The sequence below is a fragment of the Lissotriton helveticus genome, chromosome 2_1, assembly GCF_964261635.1.
Source record: "Lissotriton helveticus chromosome 2_1, aLisHel1.1, whole genome shotgun sequence".
In the NCBI taxonomy this organism is placed as follows: Eukaryota; Metazoa; Chordata; class Amphibia; order Caudata; family Salamandridae; genus Lissotriton; species Lissotriton helveticus.
In genome coordinates this window covers 985,642,653-985,660,195 of record NC_136059.1, presented here as the reverse complement: position 1 = coordinate 985,660,195, position 17,543 = coordinate 985,642,653, and the positions used below count along the sequence as shown (strand labels likewise).

General features: G+C 44.3%; 1 protein-coding gene across 1 annotated transcript in view; it reads right to left on the bottom strand.

The window, feature by feature from the left end:
- The window catches only part of PIP5K1B (phosphatidylinositol-4-phosphate 5-kinase type 1 beta), a 375,649-nt gene that overhangs the window by 54,295 nt on the left and 303,811 nt on the right, over nt 1-17,543 (bottom strand). Inside the window, exon 12 of the mRNA XM_078675735.1 lies at nt 5,846-6,001. Coding sequence (XP_078531861.1) covers nt 5,846-6,001 — 156 coding nt within the window. The remainder of the gene's footprint in view (nt 1-5,845; nt 6,002-17,543) is intronic.

Here is a 17,543-nt window from a genome sequence, read left to right as displayed (position 1 = left end):
CCTCACGACCCATTTATTTTAAGGATCTATGTGAAAGATTCCATCTAGGGCACTACAAATCACCAAAAAGACCAATTATTTCTTTTTACTTTATTCTTTCATTTTATTTGTTCATCCTTTATGGTTTTTGTAAACTCTTTTTCCTATTTTTTAAAACACTATTTTCTTTCAAAAGACAATTGTTCTTACAAATCAGATATAATTCCTTTACAAAATTTACAATATTTCAAAGTTATTTGCACATGAAACCTTTAACAATTAGCATCCATACCTGGGTAGAGAAAACATGCAAACAGCCTCATACATACATACTACATGCACACACAACACACTCAATCTGCACGAGTTGGCACATTACAGTTGTTTGTCTATAGATCACAATAGATTCACTACATTCCGTAGGATTCAATAATAGACTTGGTCAATGCGTTTCGGTGGAATAGCGATATTGACAACCACCTTCTTCAGGACCCGTCAGAGAATTGCATAGGGATCTCTAACCCAGGAGTATCTACAAACAAATTACATATACAAGTAAACATTTTAGGTAAAGTGCCCCTATACTAATACATAAAAAAGTAACATCCGTTTGGACCCGAGTGACACATGCTAATATTTTCACCTTGACGCAGGAGGCCAACATAAAAAGTAGCGGCGACCGCTGCAGGTAAGAGCGGTGAGGCCGGGTGGGGGAAGATTTTGAGAGATGACCACAAGGGAAAATTAAATAAATAATTAACTTTCCCTCGTGGTCTTTTCTCAAAATCCCCTCCCACTCTGCCTCACAGCTCTTACCTGCAGCGGCCGCGACTGATAAAAATGATCTGGCAAAGCCCCATTTTTGTTCAAATACCCGTGAGAGCATTAGACTGCAGCAAGTGGGTCTGTGAAGGAATCATAGTGCGAATATCTCCCACACAAGCGGCCTCTTACACAACTTTTATTGGAGTTTAAGGCCCAGATTCATCAAACTAAAATCCGCTCGCAAAGGGGCAGATTCCCAGAATCTGCCCCTTTGCGAGCGGTATTTTTGCATTTGGGCTGCATCATCCCAAATGCAAAAATCGCAATTTTAGAAATCGCTAAATTGCGATTATTTGCATTTAAGGAATCTCTAATTGAGATTCCTTAAATGCAATGCATGAAAGTTTTTAAAATAGCGAATTCGCTAATAGGGCACGCAAATTACCATGAAGTACAACTTCATGGTAATTTACAAAAACTTTGAAAAATGCACTAAAGTGCATTTTTCAAAGTTTCATGTTGCGCACACACATGCCCTAAGGGCATGTGTGTGCGCAACATATGTGCACATATAAATTTCAGGGGTGCAACAGGGTGTCCTTTGGACACCCCTGCACCCTTGAAATCGCAATCTCAATTTGCGAATCGCTAATTGCGATTCGCAAATTGAGGTTGTCTTCCCATTCATTCCTATGGGCCTTTAGGCCCATAGGAATGAATGGGGAGGTATTCCTTAATTGCGACTCGCAATTTGCGAGTCGCAATTAAGGAATTTAAGAAATCGTTATTTTTTAAGTGATTTCTTGATGCATTCCATTTTGCTATTCCTTAAAAGCAAATCAGTATTTTTCGCTATTAAGGAATCGCAAATTGGGTTGTTGATGCATCTGGGGGTTAATCTTTTAGCCTCTCAAGATATATAATATTAGCAAGAGGATGCCATTTTCATCCCAAGAGAAGAGCCTGAAAACATGTTCACTCATAAAAAGTAAAAAACTTGTTTTTATTGCAGCACCTCGTTCTGCAAATACCTACTTCTAAGCACTGGAAATAACAGCTTTTACTATTAGCCGGTTTAGGGATACTCAATCTACCAAGTTCAAAAGAATGGAAGGTGGAGGCGACCTTATAAACATTCACATTTGTGTTATCCACATCAATGCAAACATCTTTAGCAAGCTTTAACACACTTGACTTAACTTGCCAGATGTCAAATATAGACATTTTTGACCAGGAATTAATTTGCATCCAGTGCATATTGACCCCGTGGGCTGCTTTATCAAACAGTTTTCTCCTTTCAGTCTAAATTTGACCCTGTGCCTCAACAAATAGCAAGTCTGTTTTGTTAAAATAAACCTGGGCGCCACAGCTATCTCTGATCGTTCCTATTTTTTGCTATAAATCCCTTGAACGTGAAGACCTGAACTTGCATAATTTTCTTTCATGTATGTTTGCAGACTATTAAAAAGCACAGTCCAAATGCAAGTTTGCCTGGGAACAGAAGTTTGTCTACTTGGCACGAGGTATTCTGCCTGCTGCTCTGAATGGCGTATTATTTATTTTGGACTTCATTTGGGTCTCAGAAGTAGCCATGCTGTGAGCCGCAAGATTCAGTCTCTCAACGCAGTTGATCCGTTCTGTTTCATGCGTCACTGGAGACCCAGAGTCCAAAGGGCTACCCATCCAGAAGGTTCTCAACTTACTTTTAGTTCTGGGTTTGAAAGTTGTGCATGTGAAAACGTTTAAAAAAGTATGAAAACTGTAAACATAGAATACTGTTTTTGGCATCTACCAAGATTTGCGTGAATATGACACTTTACAACGCACGCGTTACAATGCGTGTCATTACAATGCATTTTTACATCGCAAACTCCATTACAATGCATGTCGTTACAACGCATCATCCATTACAACGCAATCACTATTCTAACTCCGCTGGGCGTTACATTGGAGAATGCGTTGTAATGGATTATGCGATATAATGACATGCGTTGTAATGGATTTCGCATTGTAAAACATTTGTTGGATTGACACGCGTTGTAACGCATGCGTTGTAAAGGATGTTTCCTGATTTGCATGCATTTGTACAGAAAAACAAAATAGTGTATGCACAACAGCTCGATTTACTTTGATCTTTGTAAAGAAAGTAGCTTTTCTGGTACCATTTGCGACTGGTGCGACATGAGTCATGTTAGTAATGTGTTGGCCAGTACAGTGACCGATTCAAGTTAGGCCTGTCGTGCCAGTACCTGGCCACCATTAGTACCTGCTGAGTATAATAACCATGGTGTGATTCAGTTCCCTGAAGCAGATCCTACAGACTTTCTGTGATATCATTTTTATTAGGTTTTAGGCAGCTCAAGCATGCTCAGCACTTAGGACATTTTGTGGCAAAAAGATTCCCATATGCTGCAAGGGAGGGCCTGACAGGCACAGCAACCTTCTACGCCCCTGCAAATAAAAACCTTAGTCCCAAGAAAGAAGGACCAGGCCAGGCACCCTGCCCCCCTTGTAATTATATCAACAACGTGATGTTATATAGCGAGTCATTAAGAAGTTCTAAGAACTATAAAAGATGGGAAGATCACTCCTAATAGTTTTCACTTCACCACCGGGGAAGAATGAAAATTATAGATGGTCTAATTCGCGCTTGCACCCTGCAGATGTGAGTGCAAGCATATAACTCACTGAGAATGCCATCATGTGGACGTGGGAACAGTTCAGGCAGACCTGCAGCTGCTCTGTTGTCCTCTAATAGCTTGTCCAATCTTAAGAGGGTTCCTACACACACACTGTGTTCTGACCAATAATGCTGGTTAGTTTGGAGTGGCAGATTCAGTTTTTGTTGCGGCTGGGCAATACTGTTAGCTCAACTGTAAATGAACTGTTCCAGGTCCTCCCCTAACCCCATGAGGCATCATTCGATCTCACAATAAGGCTACAAATTGTGCGTCCAGAGGGTCACTGCAACCTGAAAAAGGATTTGTAAGTTATCGTACTTGAGGGGTCACCTAAAAATAGTAGATACTCCATTTCACATGGTCCTGATGAAAGCCTTAGACATGCACTGTCTGTTCATGGCTGAAACATGTTGTCCTCATCACCAGATGTGTAGGACCAATAATTTATCCTAACAACATCGTTTTACTTTTAACCTTATCCCTATTTATCGATTTTCTCAAGGATAGGAGATAACTTTAAAACCACATGTCACTATTGTCTTCACCTAGACAGTTCCTCTCCTGGTAGGAGAATGGTTCACTTGGAGAACGAGACACTCAAGTGAAAAAGACCCTATGCTGATGCTATCCACAACATCACCCCAATAGAGATAGTATATACTGTTGGGGGTGAATACGTTGATGAGGGTCTTCAAGTTAATTCTCAATGGGCCCTTGATGTCTAGACATTATGGTTAACTTTTTTTGATTATTGTTACTAATCAAAAGGAACCTGATGCTTCCTTTGAAATGCAAGGAGGAAAAACATATATTCGATGCAATGGAGATGCATTGATACCTTCTGTTCTAAAGCCTGTAGGCCATCTTTGAAAGGCATTTGCTCAAATTACATAATGAGAGCTGAAGTAGCTATTGTTGTAGTACTTCCACTGATTTCAGAACTCTCGAGTTTCACCACCCACATTTGAAACACTGACAGTACAGGGAAGGTAAAATAGAGCTTGCTGGTGCTGTGATTCATCTAGACACCCATATTTATTTGTCCTGTGTTCTTTAACTGTGTACCCTTTATTTTCTATCTCAATCCAGGTCTCCATCCCTATCCCATTAATGCTGCTATGTACAGGCAGTCACTCTGGTACACTTATAGGATAGCGGCAAGCATCAGAAAGAGGCATAACATTGGCCCTGTTTTTTGCATTTTGCGAATTCTTTGTCAATGTACCAGGAAGGAGGAGGCAAAGAGAAGGAGAAGGGAGCCACATATAATCCCACTCATCTCCCAGGGAAGCTGAGCTGACACTTCTAAAATTGTGATGTGAAGAAGAGTGTTTGTGTGTGCGTCGAGCACTGCTGTTGGTGCCACCTGCTCTGCTTTGAATCAGTGAAGACGCACTGCTGCTGCTCATGTTAGGTACGCATAGAGTGGAAGTCCAGCTTGGCAAAAGGATTTCCACTGTAGCAGAACCAAAAAATTGCCAAAGCTTTGTTTATAGATAAGGATAGTACTATGAAGAGGCCTTATAATGCCTGTCAAGTAGCCAGCCTAAATAACATTTGTGGGGCCCATGACATTTAACGCACACATTTTTTCTAAGCATGCTGGTGGAGCCCAATTAGAAATATATAAAAGTTACCAGACTTACAGGTCATCGTCCTTTGCACTGGAGTGTTGGTCTCCCCGCAGAGCAATTAACCACAAAGTTACTGTATGGCATGTGGCCATATACAACTAGGGGATACTGCTTGCCACCGGGCTGTGCATCCAGTTACATAGGCCTTCCCATGCCACATGGTCTAACCGTTCTTTGTAAACAGAGCTCTTTTGTGACTAAGATCCAAGACAAGCTGAATTAGCAACTAACAGCACCTTCTGCCATTGAATTATTGAAAAATTGTTTATATGTACTGTACCTTACTATGCTCTTGTATCTGATGTAACCTGTAACGCAACGATCCTAAATGTAAAGTGCTCCGATACCCTCTTGGGTCTAGTTCGCGCTATATATAACTTTATAAATAAATAAATACCACTGCTGTTCATGTTATTACAAAAAGTGACCATGGACATATGTGGCTTCTCCTGTACCCCCATCATGTACCTTGCACATCGACTTCAAACCGGTCACTGACTGTCAACCATAGCCAAGTAATTAACTGGAAAACACTAACACCAATATTTAGCACCACGTAAACTAAATATATTGTTCACCCTTTCCCACTCTTAGTAGGCAAGGATATCCTCAGTGGTTGAAAGGTGAGGCTGATACTACCATTACAAAACCCCCAAAATAATAAATAAATATGGTAAAGTGGGGGGCTAAAATACAGTTGTATGTGGGACTAGTTATAGGTGATATTCAAAGTATCTTGTTTCCTACAGATAAATTGCATATTTTAGACAACTAGTTCCGAATTACCTTCTTCGTCGAGGCTGGCGAAGCTCTGTCCTTCGATTAACCTCTCGTTCTTCTCGTCTCTCCACTCCTGGTTGCTTGCAGAAAGTTTTTCCTGCGACGTGAACCTTAGGGCGGGAATGGAGTTGCATCTTCTCTTGGAGGGAGAGGATTTTAAAGCTGTTGAAACAAATCCAGCTGGAAATATTAGTTTTGGTCTGTGATTTGTTACTTTATGTGCATTTTTAAAAGCAAAGGCCACAACCATCCCCCTTCCCCAAACCCAGTTCAGAGCAGAAAACGGTAAATGAGTTGCACACCTGTGACGCACCATGTTTCACATCTCATGAGCAAAACCTCAGAACATCATAAAAATAAATATAAATAAAATAAAATGATAGGGAGCTCCACTGACAGGAATGTGACCTCACAGCAGGTCCTTAGTCTTCACCTGAGCATGAAAAGCTCTACACATTGAGCCAAGAATAGTCCTCAAGTAGTGTTTTATTTATTTTCGTGGATTATAGGTGGCCACAATGCTGTCTTTTGGTCATTTCAGAGCACCGTATGATAGACACAAGTATACGTGTGTTGACGGTAGATTGGTGGGTATTTGTAGTACATGGATGTAAGTGAAGTACACATACCAGCCATAGGCTCAAAGGAACTATACCAGAGTACAACATGGAATGGCTACCAGTGGATGAAGTGGTGGGGATTATTCCTGTGTGAGGGGATAGAATGCCAGTTCCCCAACAATTGGAGAAATCCATCCAGCATTACACTGCTTATGATACGCTGCGAAAACAGGCATACCGAGTGCATACAGATCAAAGGAGCCGTGACTGGTGCTCTAGGATAAATTTTTCTTTTCACATTGAATAATGTATAAGTGTCTGGCACATGGGGTGACTTTCCGTCCTCCGGGTCAAAGATGGCAGTGGTGGGAAGTAGGATGGAGGGTACTCGGGCACCTCAGGAAAAAAAGTGTAGCTGCTCTTAACAGCACTAAGAGCACCTTTCATAGCAATCTTTCTCAATAGGGCTTTGCAACCCCTCTTCCAGAAGTCACTGCATGCCAACAGGTGGCTAAAGAACCCTGCATATATGTTCAACGCAATAATCTTCAGGCCACCTTTGAAGTCACAAACTTATACCTCTCTTCTGGAAATACAGTATATTTGCACGGTTTATATATTGTGGGACAGCCTATTCGTGCCCAAGTGCAGAATTGCTTTCTATGGGTCACACCCATGTTCTCTAATTAGCGGACGGTGTTAATTTATGCGGTTCCTTTTCAGGAGTACGGCTATAGTCTATACTGGTCGCCATTCTTCCTTAGATAGTAATATCTGTTGTTGCCAAAGTACAAATAAACCTAGAATTTATCTTTGAAGTTAGGTACCGGTCCATGCTAGTGAAATACTCCTCTGGTTATGAATAGGCGCACTGAAGACAGATGTGTAGTAGGCGATAATGTCCTGGCTGTCCAACAGCCAGACAGTCACCCCGGTATGGTAGTATGAGAGAGGGACACTCGCTGGAGAGCTATCACTCCTTGCTTTACCAGCTCCTCTGTTTCCGGTGCTAGTCTTCCTCTCAGCAGCAAATACCGGATATTAAAGAGAAGGAGCTATCTTGCTACTCATCACAAGATACTCTATGCCCCCAATTACAGTTAGCCAGTGGTGAATTTGTAAAAAAACATACGAGTTGGGGCTCTCGTCAGGAGGCAGCTTGCACCAAGCCATTTCTCCCGTTAGCATCGCCTAAAATAGAGCCAACTACTAACCATGAAAGTGGGGAGTGAATGTGGTTTAATGGCCAGAGCTGCACACTACGGGGCTGGGAAACCAGGTTCTATTCTCGGCGTTGGCTTAACATTCTGTGATTCAGGGCAAATCACTTATTCTCCCCATGCCTACCATAAATAAATGTGAATGTGTCCTTACTAGTGTTCATGAAAAGCGCCGATGTTGATGATGAAGTGCCGGTGCAGAGCACCGGAAACCACAGGCTCAAATTAAGCACTGCTGTTAACATGTATATTACCCACAAACACCATACTTTAGCACTCAAGTTGATTTTTCAGTGGACCAATAGGAGATATCACTGTAATAGAGTGCTAATATTCCAATAGGGAATGCAGGGCAGAGTACAGATCATGGAAGTAAGGCAAATAATTGCTCACTGTGTCTCAGCTTCTTCCTTTCTACCACTATAACCCGACTAAACATAGGTATGACGGGGCACCGCCTTGCTCCGTTCTAGTCTAGCTGTCGCTCTTCCTTTGCTAATTGTGGTCATTTTGGATACCAAGGCTTGAAATCTACTTTACCCAAGGTTTACTGGCTGAATTCTGCTGCACTGCTTTTGTTATTGCTGCGGATTTTGTCTTGTCACAGGTGAACTGTTTCATAGGGTCAGCGCTTGCTGTATTGCCACAAATAGCACTATAAGACAATTGGCTACGGCACAGCCAAATTTTGGACACTGTTTATAATGTGTGCAAACAATAGATGCTTCAGAAATGGATTTCAGGGAGCACGTGATACATGGAGGTGAAATCAAGATCTCCATCAAACATATGCGCCCATCATGGTAGTGTGAGATGGTATATTCAACTGCAACAAAATATAAGGGACATTGTTTCGGTATCTATCCATTTAATGGAATGTTAAGGAAAATGGTGGCCATTTGAGGGGAAACTAAGAAAAGTGTTATTTTTTTCTCAATTTTGAGGGTGGTTTTCTTGTCAGTATAAGTCACACTTTTAGTCATTCCAGGGCTCCTGGTGGTCCCCTGTGGCACTGTGCAGGGGACCCCCACTTGCCTGAAAGCTCCTGACTGGGTCCAGAGCGTGCGGGGGGGGTCTCCATGTACTTAGCATGGGGGGCCTTCAAGTTTCGTTGTGTCACTGGTACCCCCTGGTTTTGTTATTTTTCAGGTGCGTAAACAGGACCTATGCTCAAAACCGGCCCTCAGTCTGTGCTTCCTTTTTGAAACACTGGTGACCGCCTGCAACTCCCAACTTACAGTCGTTCATATATGTTTATTAACTGAACTTGATACGGAATTCAGTCAAATCAGTCTGCTCATCCCAATTTGTATTTTAAGAAATAAATGGCGAATCCAACTTTTGCTAGATATCCAAAATATTGATTCAAAATGTACTATTGCTCTCTGTTCAATGCTTCTCAGTTTCCGCACTGGAGTCCTCAAGCACAGGGCGGTGCAAAAAGCGGGCACCAAGACTGCCCAGAGAAATACCGTTGGGGCACCAGATGCTGTTGATTTTTGCACCCAGTTTCAAGTTTATCATCTTGGTATTCTCTTGAACCTACTTGTACCTGGAGAAAATTTAACCTGCAAAAGAATTGGAACAAAGCATAAACTGCGCAAAACTCATGATTTACAAACCAGGCATCCTATTTTAAAATGAGCACAGTACTTGGTATGAGGTTGTTGGACACTCTTGCTGCCATACTAGACAACGTGCCCTGGGGGCGCAACAGGGATGTGCACCTACTTTTTGCAGGGGCGGCTCCTCTGCTAAGGAGGAGGAGAGTCGCCTCACTGCTTGCAGCACTGCAAAAAAGGAAAAATGAAATGATAATAATGCAATGTTATTATCATTTTACTTTTCCGTGCTCAGGCAGCTTTGTGGGCGGGCTGCCCTGAGCAGGGAAGGAGTGGTTTGGCCACTCGAAGGGAGCATGAATTTTTGTCCGGCCCTCATGCGCACCTTGCGTGTTCTCCATCCAGGTTGCATTACAGCCTGTGTGGAGAACATGCCCCAGGCTCCCATTCCCTGGCTGAGTTGTGTTTGGTCAAGGGAGCATGGGGGGATGCTTCCTGATCCTGCCTACTAAGCAGAAGGAAGGAAGCGAGGACGCAGAGGACCGAGGAGAGGCGATGGCCAGCCAGCAGGCCAGCTGGCAGGTAAGTGTTTCTTTTTAAACCCTCCCATCTCTTAAAACTCCATGATTTCTTGGATAACTTAATATTCATGCAGGGGGAAGTCCCTGACTGCTGAAGGCGGGTTTTTCCAAGAAATCATTGTAGATTTTCGGAACTGGTGGAAGTAGCCAAGCCGTATTAGGTCTACTTGAGCTATGTCTTAATATGGTTATGATTTCTATGCCTATATAAGGATATGGTACTTTATATCTATATACAGGCATGAATCGGGAAAATTACACTAGGGTCCTAAAACGCTATACAACAATACCATTGGGAAGCAACCGCCACTGGCTTTTTGTGCCCAGGGGATCGTAAGTATTACTGCCCCTTCAGTAACATGGGTCATGCAGATACTAAATGTGCACTGATACAATCTTAAGATGACTGTCCCTCCTTTTCCTGGAGTGTATCCCCATGCAAATGAGAGAATCCTTTGTATTTGCCCCCCACCTTGGTACAGATGCAGAGGCAAAGAGGTGATCAGCAGGCACACTAACTGTGCCAAATAGAGGCAGTGCACAGTCAGTGTGCCACCCAAGGGTACGCCTTGTGAGGGGTTCCAGGGAAAGCTTTGATATCCTCTTGCAGGAGGGTGCAGTCCCTTTGGGCACCCAACTGCAGTGGGAATCCTACCCTCCTTTGAAACTGAGGCTGTGCCACTCAATGCATGAAACGGTGACCCGGCCTCTTTAAACAACAGTCGCCTTTCGTTAATTTGCTGTTCAGAGTGTGGGCGAGAGTTTCACACCATCACTGTAACAGAGCATTTACTGTGATAGGGCACACTTTCCCAGGCTGTGCCCAGCGCACACATTCAGCGGAATGAAATAGCGCTGAGTGGGAAAGTGCGCCCTATCTGTAATACGTCCCCATTTAATTTCACCAAGCCACAGGTATTGGATATGAACCCAAAATCAGCAAACATTCTATCAAATCAACCTAAGCATTGTATCACTTGGAACAAGGCTCCATGCCGCTCAGCATCATCTAAAATGAAAACTATATAATACAAGAGGAATACAGTGGATGCGAGCAACAACAAAAAAAATTGCAAGAGATCAAACATTACTCAGACACAATGAATATTTCTGTTTGATACATATTATTCCTGGTTACTTTCATGGAACTATTTCAGAAAAGCAAACCCAAAATGCTGCAGGTAGATCTGACAACCAACGCTCCACTGAACAAGGTTCTGTAAATTTGTCATCACTAACCTTTTGGGCCACTATGACATCACAATTCTGGAAGCCATGTTTAGTAACAAGAGCTTATGGAATCTCACTACTTTCACAGAAAAGTAATAGCACAGACGATGCTGTTACAGAATCATTACAGTAACATATCCCACACAAAGGAGCTAAAGGCCTATATATATATTGTTGACATTTGTATCTCATATTGAAAAATGATAATAAAAGATAATGATCCCACAGAAAGATACGGATTAAATCCATGTTGGCAATCAAAATTGAATAAACTATTATTCCTAAGAAGCAAGAGGTCTTTGGTCTGCCTTGTTCATGAAGAATGTTGGGAGACAGTAGAGAGAAAAGCCAAACGTTTAGCAGGATATTCTGAATTACTATTCAGAACAAAGGAAATTTTGTTGAGCACTTTCCATTTTAAATCACCTTGACCTCTGAACATCTTTTAGAAAACTGACTTTTCCATACAATGTAGAAGGCAAAATATTTTCTGTCAATATCAATATCCAAATGGTGGAAAGATGAGGCACCTCTGATGAGCTTTCTACTAACCGAACAAGACTGCGAGAATTTGTCCCCTCTACCTCCAATGTTCCTCTTCCTTAACTTACTCAAATTGTGCCATAAAATGTGCATTTGCTATTTCAGACTACACTGTATCATAGACACCAAGGTCATCTCTCACCTCAAGGTCTCAGCCGACTCAACCATGGGTCGGCAGCAGACAAGATCATTGTAGCTCCCTCTGGATTGACAAAGAGGCTACACAAGAGTCATCAGAAAAGATCTTGCAAACGTCCTCTCAGGCCAATCGCAGGAAGTAAGTGTTCATTGGATTGGGTCTTATTCATCTGACATCCACTCAGGCACTTTTCAGGGCTCCCTTCCTACCACTCTCTTTTCCAACCTTTAATTCCTCTCTGATCAAGAAAGTCACCCACAACTTTCAAGTGTATGCTGATTATATATAACTGTTCATGAAACTCCAAAGAGTAGGTTCCACAAATCCATCTATCAATGCATTCAGCCGATTCAGCCTTAGGCAAAGGCCAGCCTACTAGCCTTAAATGGGTCCAAAACTTGAAATTATAACCATGTGGTCTATTTTGACTGAACAGTTCATTCCCCCCACCCCCATTACTCTGCAACTAGAATACCCCTTTCACTCTGTTTCTTGATGTAAGAGTCAGTGACATCAAGGTGTCATAGCAGCGCTACATGAAAGAATGATACTTTACTTTCTTGATGACGGTAGAGGGATATTGTGGCTATTTTGATACACGAATAATGCCAACTCGATTGCAAACAAATAGAGGATTCTATGGAGCAGCAAACCTGTGAAAGTTGCATATCCTTGAACTATGTGTGACCCACCAATGCAACTGCAAGGAAAGGGATCATATCACTGGAATCAGCTCTATGTTAAAGTGGAAGGACAGAGGAAGAGAAAGTGACACGAAAGTGAGGGTCATTTGACAATCACATTGGTCCAAGAAAGAGGTTATCAAATGATAGTCAAACACCACATGATCCCCCCATCTTTAAAGTAGTTAATAAAAGATAAATACTTCTATTGTATATCTGGGGAGTTTGTTATACGAAAGCCTATATAGAGTGTTATTCCGAAGAAGGAAAAAAAAAGTTTCGCTGATGAAAAAATGAGCAGAAGGTGGCATGAGAATGTAAGATGGGAAAAGCCTGAAAAGACACCTATGTAGGAGAGAACCTCGATAAAATTAAAGAAGGTTAGGATGAGACAAACGCTCAGTTGCTTCATCTAAAGGGGTGGTGAAGGGAAAGGTTGATGCAGGGCCAAGTAGAAACACTGTTGTGAGAAGGAGCCTCAAACCATAACCAAAGATGTAGTTGCTGAAGAATACAGACGAAAGATACCAACCAGACCCCAAAGAGAACAGAGAAGGTTCCTAATGGATAAATACCACCTCAACCTTGAAGATGAGATTTAAGGAAGCAAATAAAACATAAGAATCTTGGTTGGTCGAAAAAATGGTCCTAGACATGAGAAAGATATTGCTAGTTGTTACAATGACTTGTCTAAAGTCTTAGATATTTACTCCCTTTTTCAACAGACCAATATACCACCATCCTCGTCTCGGCCGGTAGGGAGCGCCAGGCTCGAGGAGTTTAATCCCCTTGACTGCCAGATGGTGCAGCAACTCCTCGGTGGTATTAAGTCCAGTTCCCCTGCCGACCCTGCCCCTCCCACCATCCTTATGAAGGTATCAGAGACAGTGACCCCAGTTATCAAGGAGTTAATTAACTCTTCCCTATTATCAGGTATTGTTCCTCCTTCCTGGAAACAAGCGAGAGTGAAAGCCTTATTGAAACAAGCATTTACAATGCAACGGTTTCGCCTTTGCAAAAGTTAGAGCTATTGGCATTGTAAATGACAAACTTTTTATTTATATGTTGGTTTTGAAAACAGATAAATAAATGGCATTGTTATTTACAATGCCAATAGCTTAATCTCTCGCAAATGTGAGACCTATTGCATTTGCACACACACACACACAGAGCTACACACAGAGCCACACACACAGAGCCACACATACACACACACACACACACACAGAGCCACACACACACACAGAGCCACACACAGAGCCACAAAGCTCTCTGCAGGCACAGCAATGTCATACTGAGCACATTTTAAAATTGGCAGCTATTTGTGGTTGCTTTACACCTCTATACGTTCAAGACGATGTACAGCAGAGGTCACCTGAATCAAAACCAAGAGAAATCGCAATAAACGGAGATCCCGAGGTGATCTCTCCAACTTCGCAGTGCAAGGGCGCACCCACCAGTTGAGTTTTCTTTACGCGTTCCCATGAGAAAGCTGAGGATGAAGTCTGGCGCTGTACATTCTTTTGCTGTACAATGGCCTATGAAAGGGCTGAGGTACACTTGAAATGGGCAGAGGTACATTTCACACAGGCAGGGCTGAGGTATATTTCACATGGGACATAGAACATTTTCACAAGGCAGGGCTGCGGGACATTTAACAGACAGGACAAAGGTTTACTTCCCACAGACAGGGCTCGGGTGCATTTCACACAGACAAGCCAGAGGTGCATTTAACAGACAGGGCATAGACGCACTAAACACAGGCTGGGCACATTTGATACAGACATGCAGAAGTGAACTTCACACAGTCAGGGCAGAGGTGCACTTCAGACAGGTAAGGTGGGGTATATTTCACAGACAAATGTTTAAAAAAACATTTCACATGGCAGGGCTGAGGTACATTCAAGAGACAGGACATAGATTAATTTCACACAGGCAGCACTGAGGCACATTTTATACAGACAGTGCACTTCACACAGGCAGGGTAGAGATGCACTTCACAGACAGGGCAGAGGTGCACTTCACACAGAGGCAGGGCAGAGGTGCACTTCACACAGAAAGGGAGCCAGGGCAGGGGTGCACTTCACAGACAGGGCAGAGGTGCACTTCACACAGATACATTCCATATAGACAGGGTAGAGGGACACTTCACACATGCAGGGATGAGGTAAACGTTACACAGTCTGGGCAGAGATGCACGTCAAACAGGAAAAGGTGAACTTCACACATGCAGGGATGAGGTGCAGATCACAGGCAGGGCAGAGGTGCACATCACAGGCAGGGCAGAGGTGCACATCACAGACAAGGCAGAAGTGCACTTTACAGAGGCAGGGAAGAGGTGCACTTCACACAGACAGGACAGAATGTCACGTCACACATACAGGTTTGAGGTACATTTCACACAAGCACGGCGGGTGTGTGCATGCCAAACAAGCAGAATAGGTGTGTAATTCACGAGGGTAGGTTAGAAATGCATTTTACCCAGATGGCAAGTGCACAGACCTGACCCTCGCGGGGCAGGCACCCGTGTTACACATGCACCGCAGTCCCATTTTAAGCAGGCGTTATATGGACACATTTTATACAGGCAGGCAGAGGTACCATGCACTGACTCTCGTGGGGTAGATATACATTCAGCGGGGGGGGGGGGGTTTGGGAGGGGGTGAGGCAGCGGCCCCGGAGATGTGCCCTGGCAGGAAGCGCTTCGGCAGAAAAGGGGGCTGTGTAGGGGAAACTGGACTGAGAGAACAGGGGTAAAGGGCATGGACGGGGTTGAGTTTAGGAATAGAAACAGAGTGTAGGGACAGTCGTCGAGTGTAGGGATGTGGTAGGGTGTAGGGACGATGGTAGAGTGCAGAATGATGGTAGAGTAGAGACGGTTGTAGAGTGCGGGGCGATGGTAGAGTGTAGAGACAGTGGTCGAGTGTAGGGACGGTTGTAGAGTGCCGGACGGAGGTTGAGTGTAGAGACAGTTGTAGAGTGCGTGGCGGTGGTAGAGTGTAGAGATGGTGGTTGAGTGTAGGGATGGTGGTAGAGTGCCGGACGGAGGTCTAGTGTAGAGACGATTGTAGAGTGCTTGCGGTGTTCGAGTGTAGAGACGGTCGTCGAGTGTAGGGACGGTGGTAGAGTGTAGAGATGGTTGTAGAGTTGGAGGTCGAGTGTAGGGGCAGTGGTAGGTATGCAAACCATAGTGCATCTCTTTATCCATGGTAGTTTGTAGGGACAGGGTATGGTATGGAATAGTGACTGGCGTGCAGTGTAGGGCAGTGATTGAGTGCGGTTGTGTGTGGAGGGGTAGATGATAAAGGGGGGCAGTGCAAGGAAAGCAAAGTGTGTGTGCGTGTGTATCGGGCACTGAGGACAGGCTGACCAGTGTCAAGAGACCAGACAGGGGGGTAATAGCAAAACACGGTGCCTAGCCCTCCTGTACATAGAAGCGTGCCTATGCCAGAGTTCTGCCAGCCTGCAGGGTCCACAGAGCCTGCAGGCATGCCCCAGAGCAGCCATTGAGCACGCGGTGGAACTGGGATCTTCTAGCAGCGCCACACCGTCCGCAGACCCCGTCACTCCGCCTCCAGACCCCGTCAGCCTGCAGCAGTCGGTCCACCAGCCCCGGATCCTTGAACAGCTTGCGCTGGGTTTCCGGCACCGCCTCTGGGTCTCCGCCTTTGTCGGCACAGACAGTGGGCGGGCTGGAGGGAAGGAGAAGGCACGGCCAACGTGAGGGACGGGGATGATAAACAAATGGATCGCTGACGGCGGGATAACTCCTCGGCGAGACAAAATGCCGTGACGAAAAAAGGGGCGGGTGACGAAAAAAGGGGGCGGGACTTAAAAAAACGCACGGGAACGCCCCCGATTCGCGTCCTGACGGGGAAAGAGTGACGGACAACAATGTCTTCCAATTGCTAGCCTCCATTTATGGAGCTAGCCAATGGTAGACTGAGGCGGGACATAGCCACATAGTGTAGATCAACAGATTTTGCCTGCGCGAACGCTGCTGCGCAGCGGACGCCAGGCGAAACCTAAAAAACATTGTCTTCTACGACAATAGCTATAACTTTCACAAATGTGAGACTGAGTGCATTGCAAATGCTTGTTACCTTATGGCTCCAAGCCTAGCCAGACGGGCATCCTTCACATTCTGCAGCGAGAGACGAAGTGATTGGTAGGCTGCTGCCTTAGCAGTGCAAGAGTAAATCGGCTTTCCCGGGTCCGTATTATGAAATGTAGGGCATTTTTCTTGTTCTTGTTAGCATTGGGCGCACCTTTCAAAATGTGCTCTCTGAGCAAGCAAGGAGAGTGGGCCTTATTACATTGAAGGCGCTGCCCAGCAGCTTTCCTGAGGTTGGGGTAGCAGCACATTCAAGTGAGCTGCTCTGTGTTTCACTGTGCAGGCGGCAACCTACCTATACTTTTAAGAGGGTTTAGAGATCCCCTTGCTGACAGGTGCAGTGTGTGACATTACCCACCTGCAAGGGAATGTCTGGGGGGGTCCATACATGCAATGAGCATACACCCTCTGGTGATAGCGCTGGCGCAATATGTGTGCCAGGCCAGCGCTATCTGTATTACAGAAAGGGCCACACAAGCATCTGCGGCCCCTTCTGTAATACTAAAGTGACCCGGAGGGGGGCGTGCAGAGCAGGCGCTAATGCCCCAGGGCACTTTCTATAATACAGCCACCGATATTGCCATTCGGTTCTCCCCGTCAGTGCTAGCCTTATACTTTGGAGCATGGGCTGGCCACTGACTGTACCATGAATTACGCATATGTCTTCGAGTAAAAGTTTTTGATGAGAGTGCTCTGTATAGAACTGTGTAATATACATACCCACATCAGACCAAAGTTCTCAGCCAGTACTGCAACTTCAACAACTCAATCAGTTATTTGCTGTCAACATAGAACGATAACGTTTAAACTGAATTCATTTTTGGTAACCAGAAACATCCCTTTATAAAATAATAAAAGACGAGTCTGGTGTTTTAAAGTCCCTAGTCGTTAAGCGCTCGCTCGCTCACGTCGCTTATCACTGGCTTCTCGGGGAGGCGAGCCCTGCGACGGGTAACCCATCATGTGTACCAGATGCCCGTATCTCAGCAGGAGGGGCTGCTGCTGCATTTAATCGCTGCAGTACATATAGAATGGATCCTCAATCCAGGGCACGTGGCCCTAATGCAAAGAT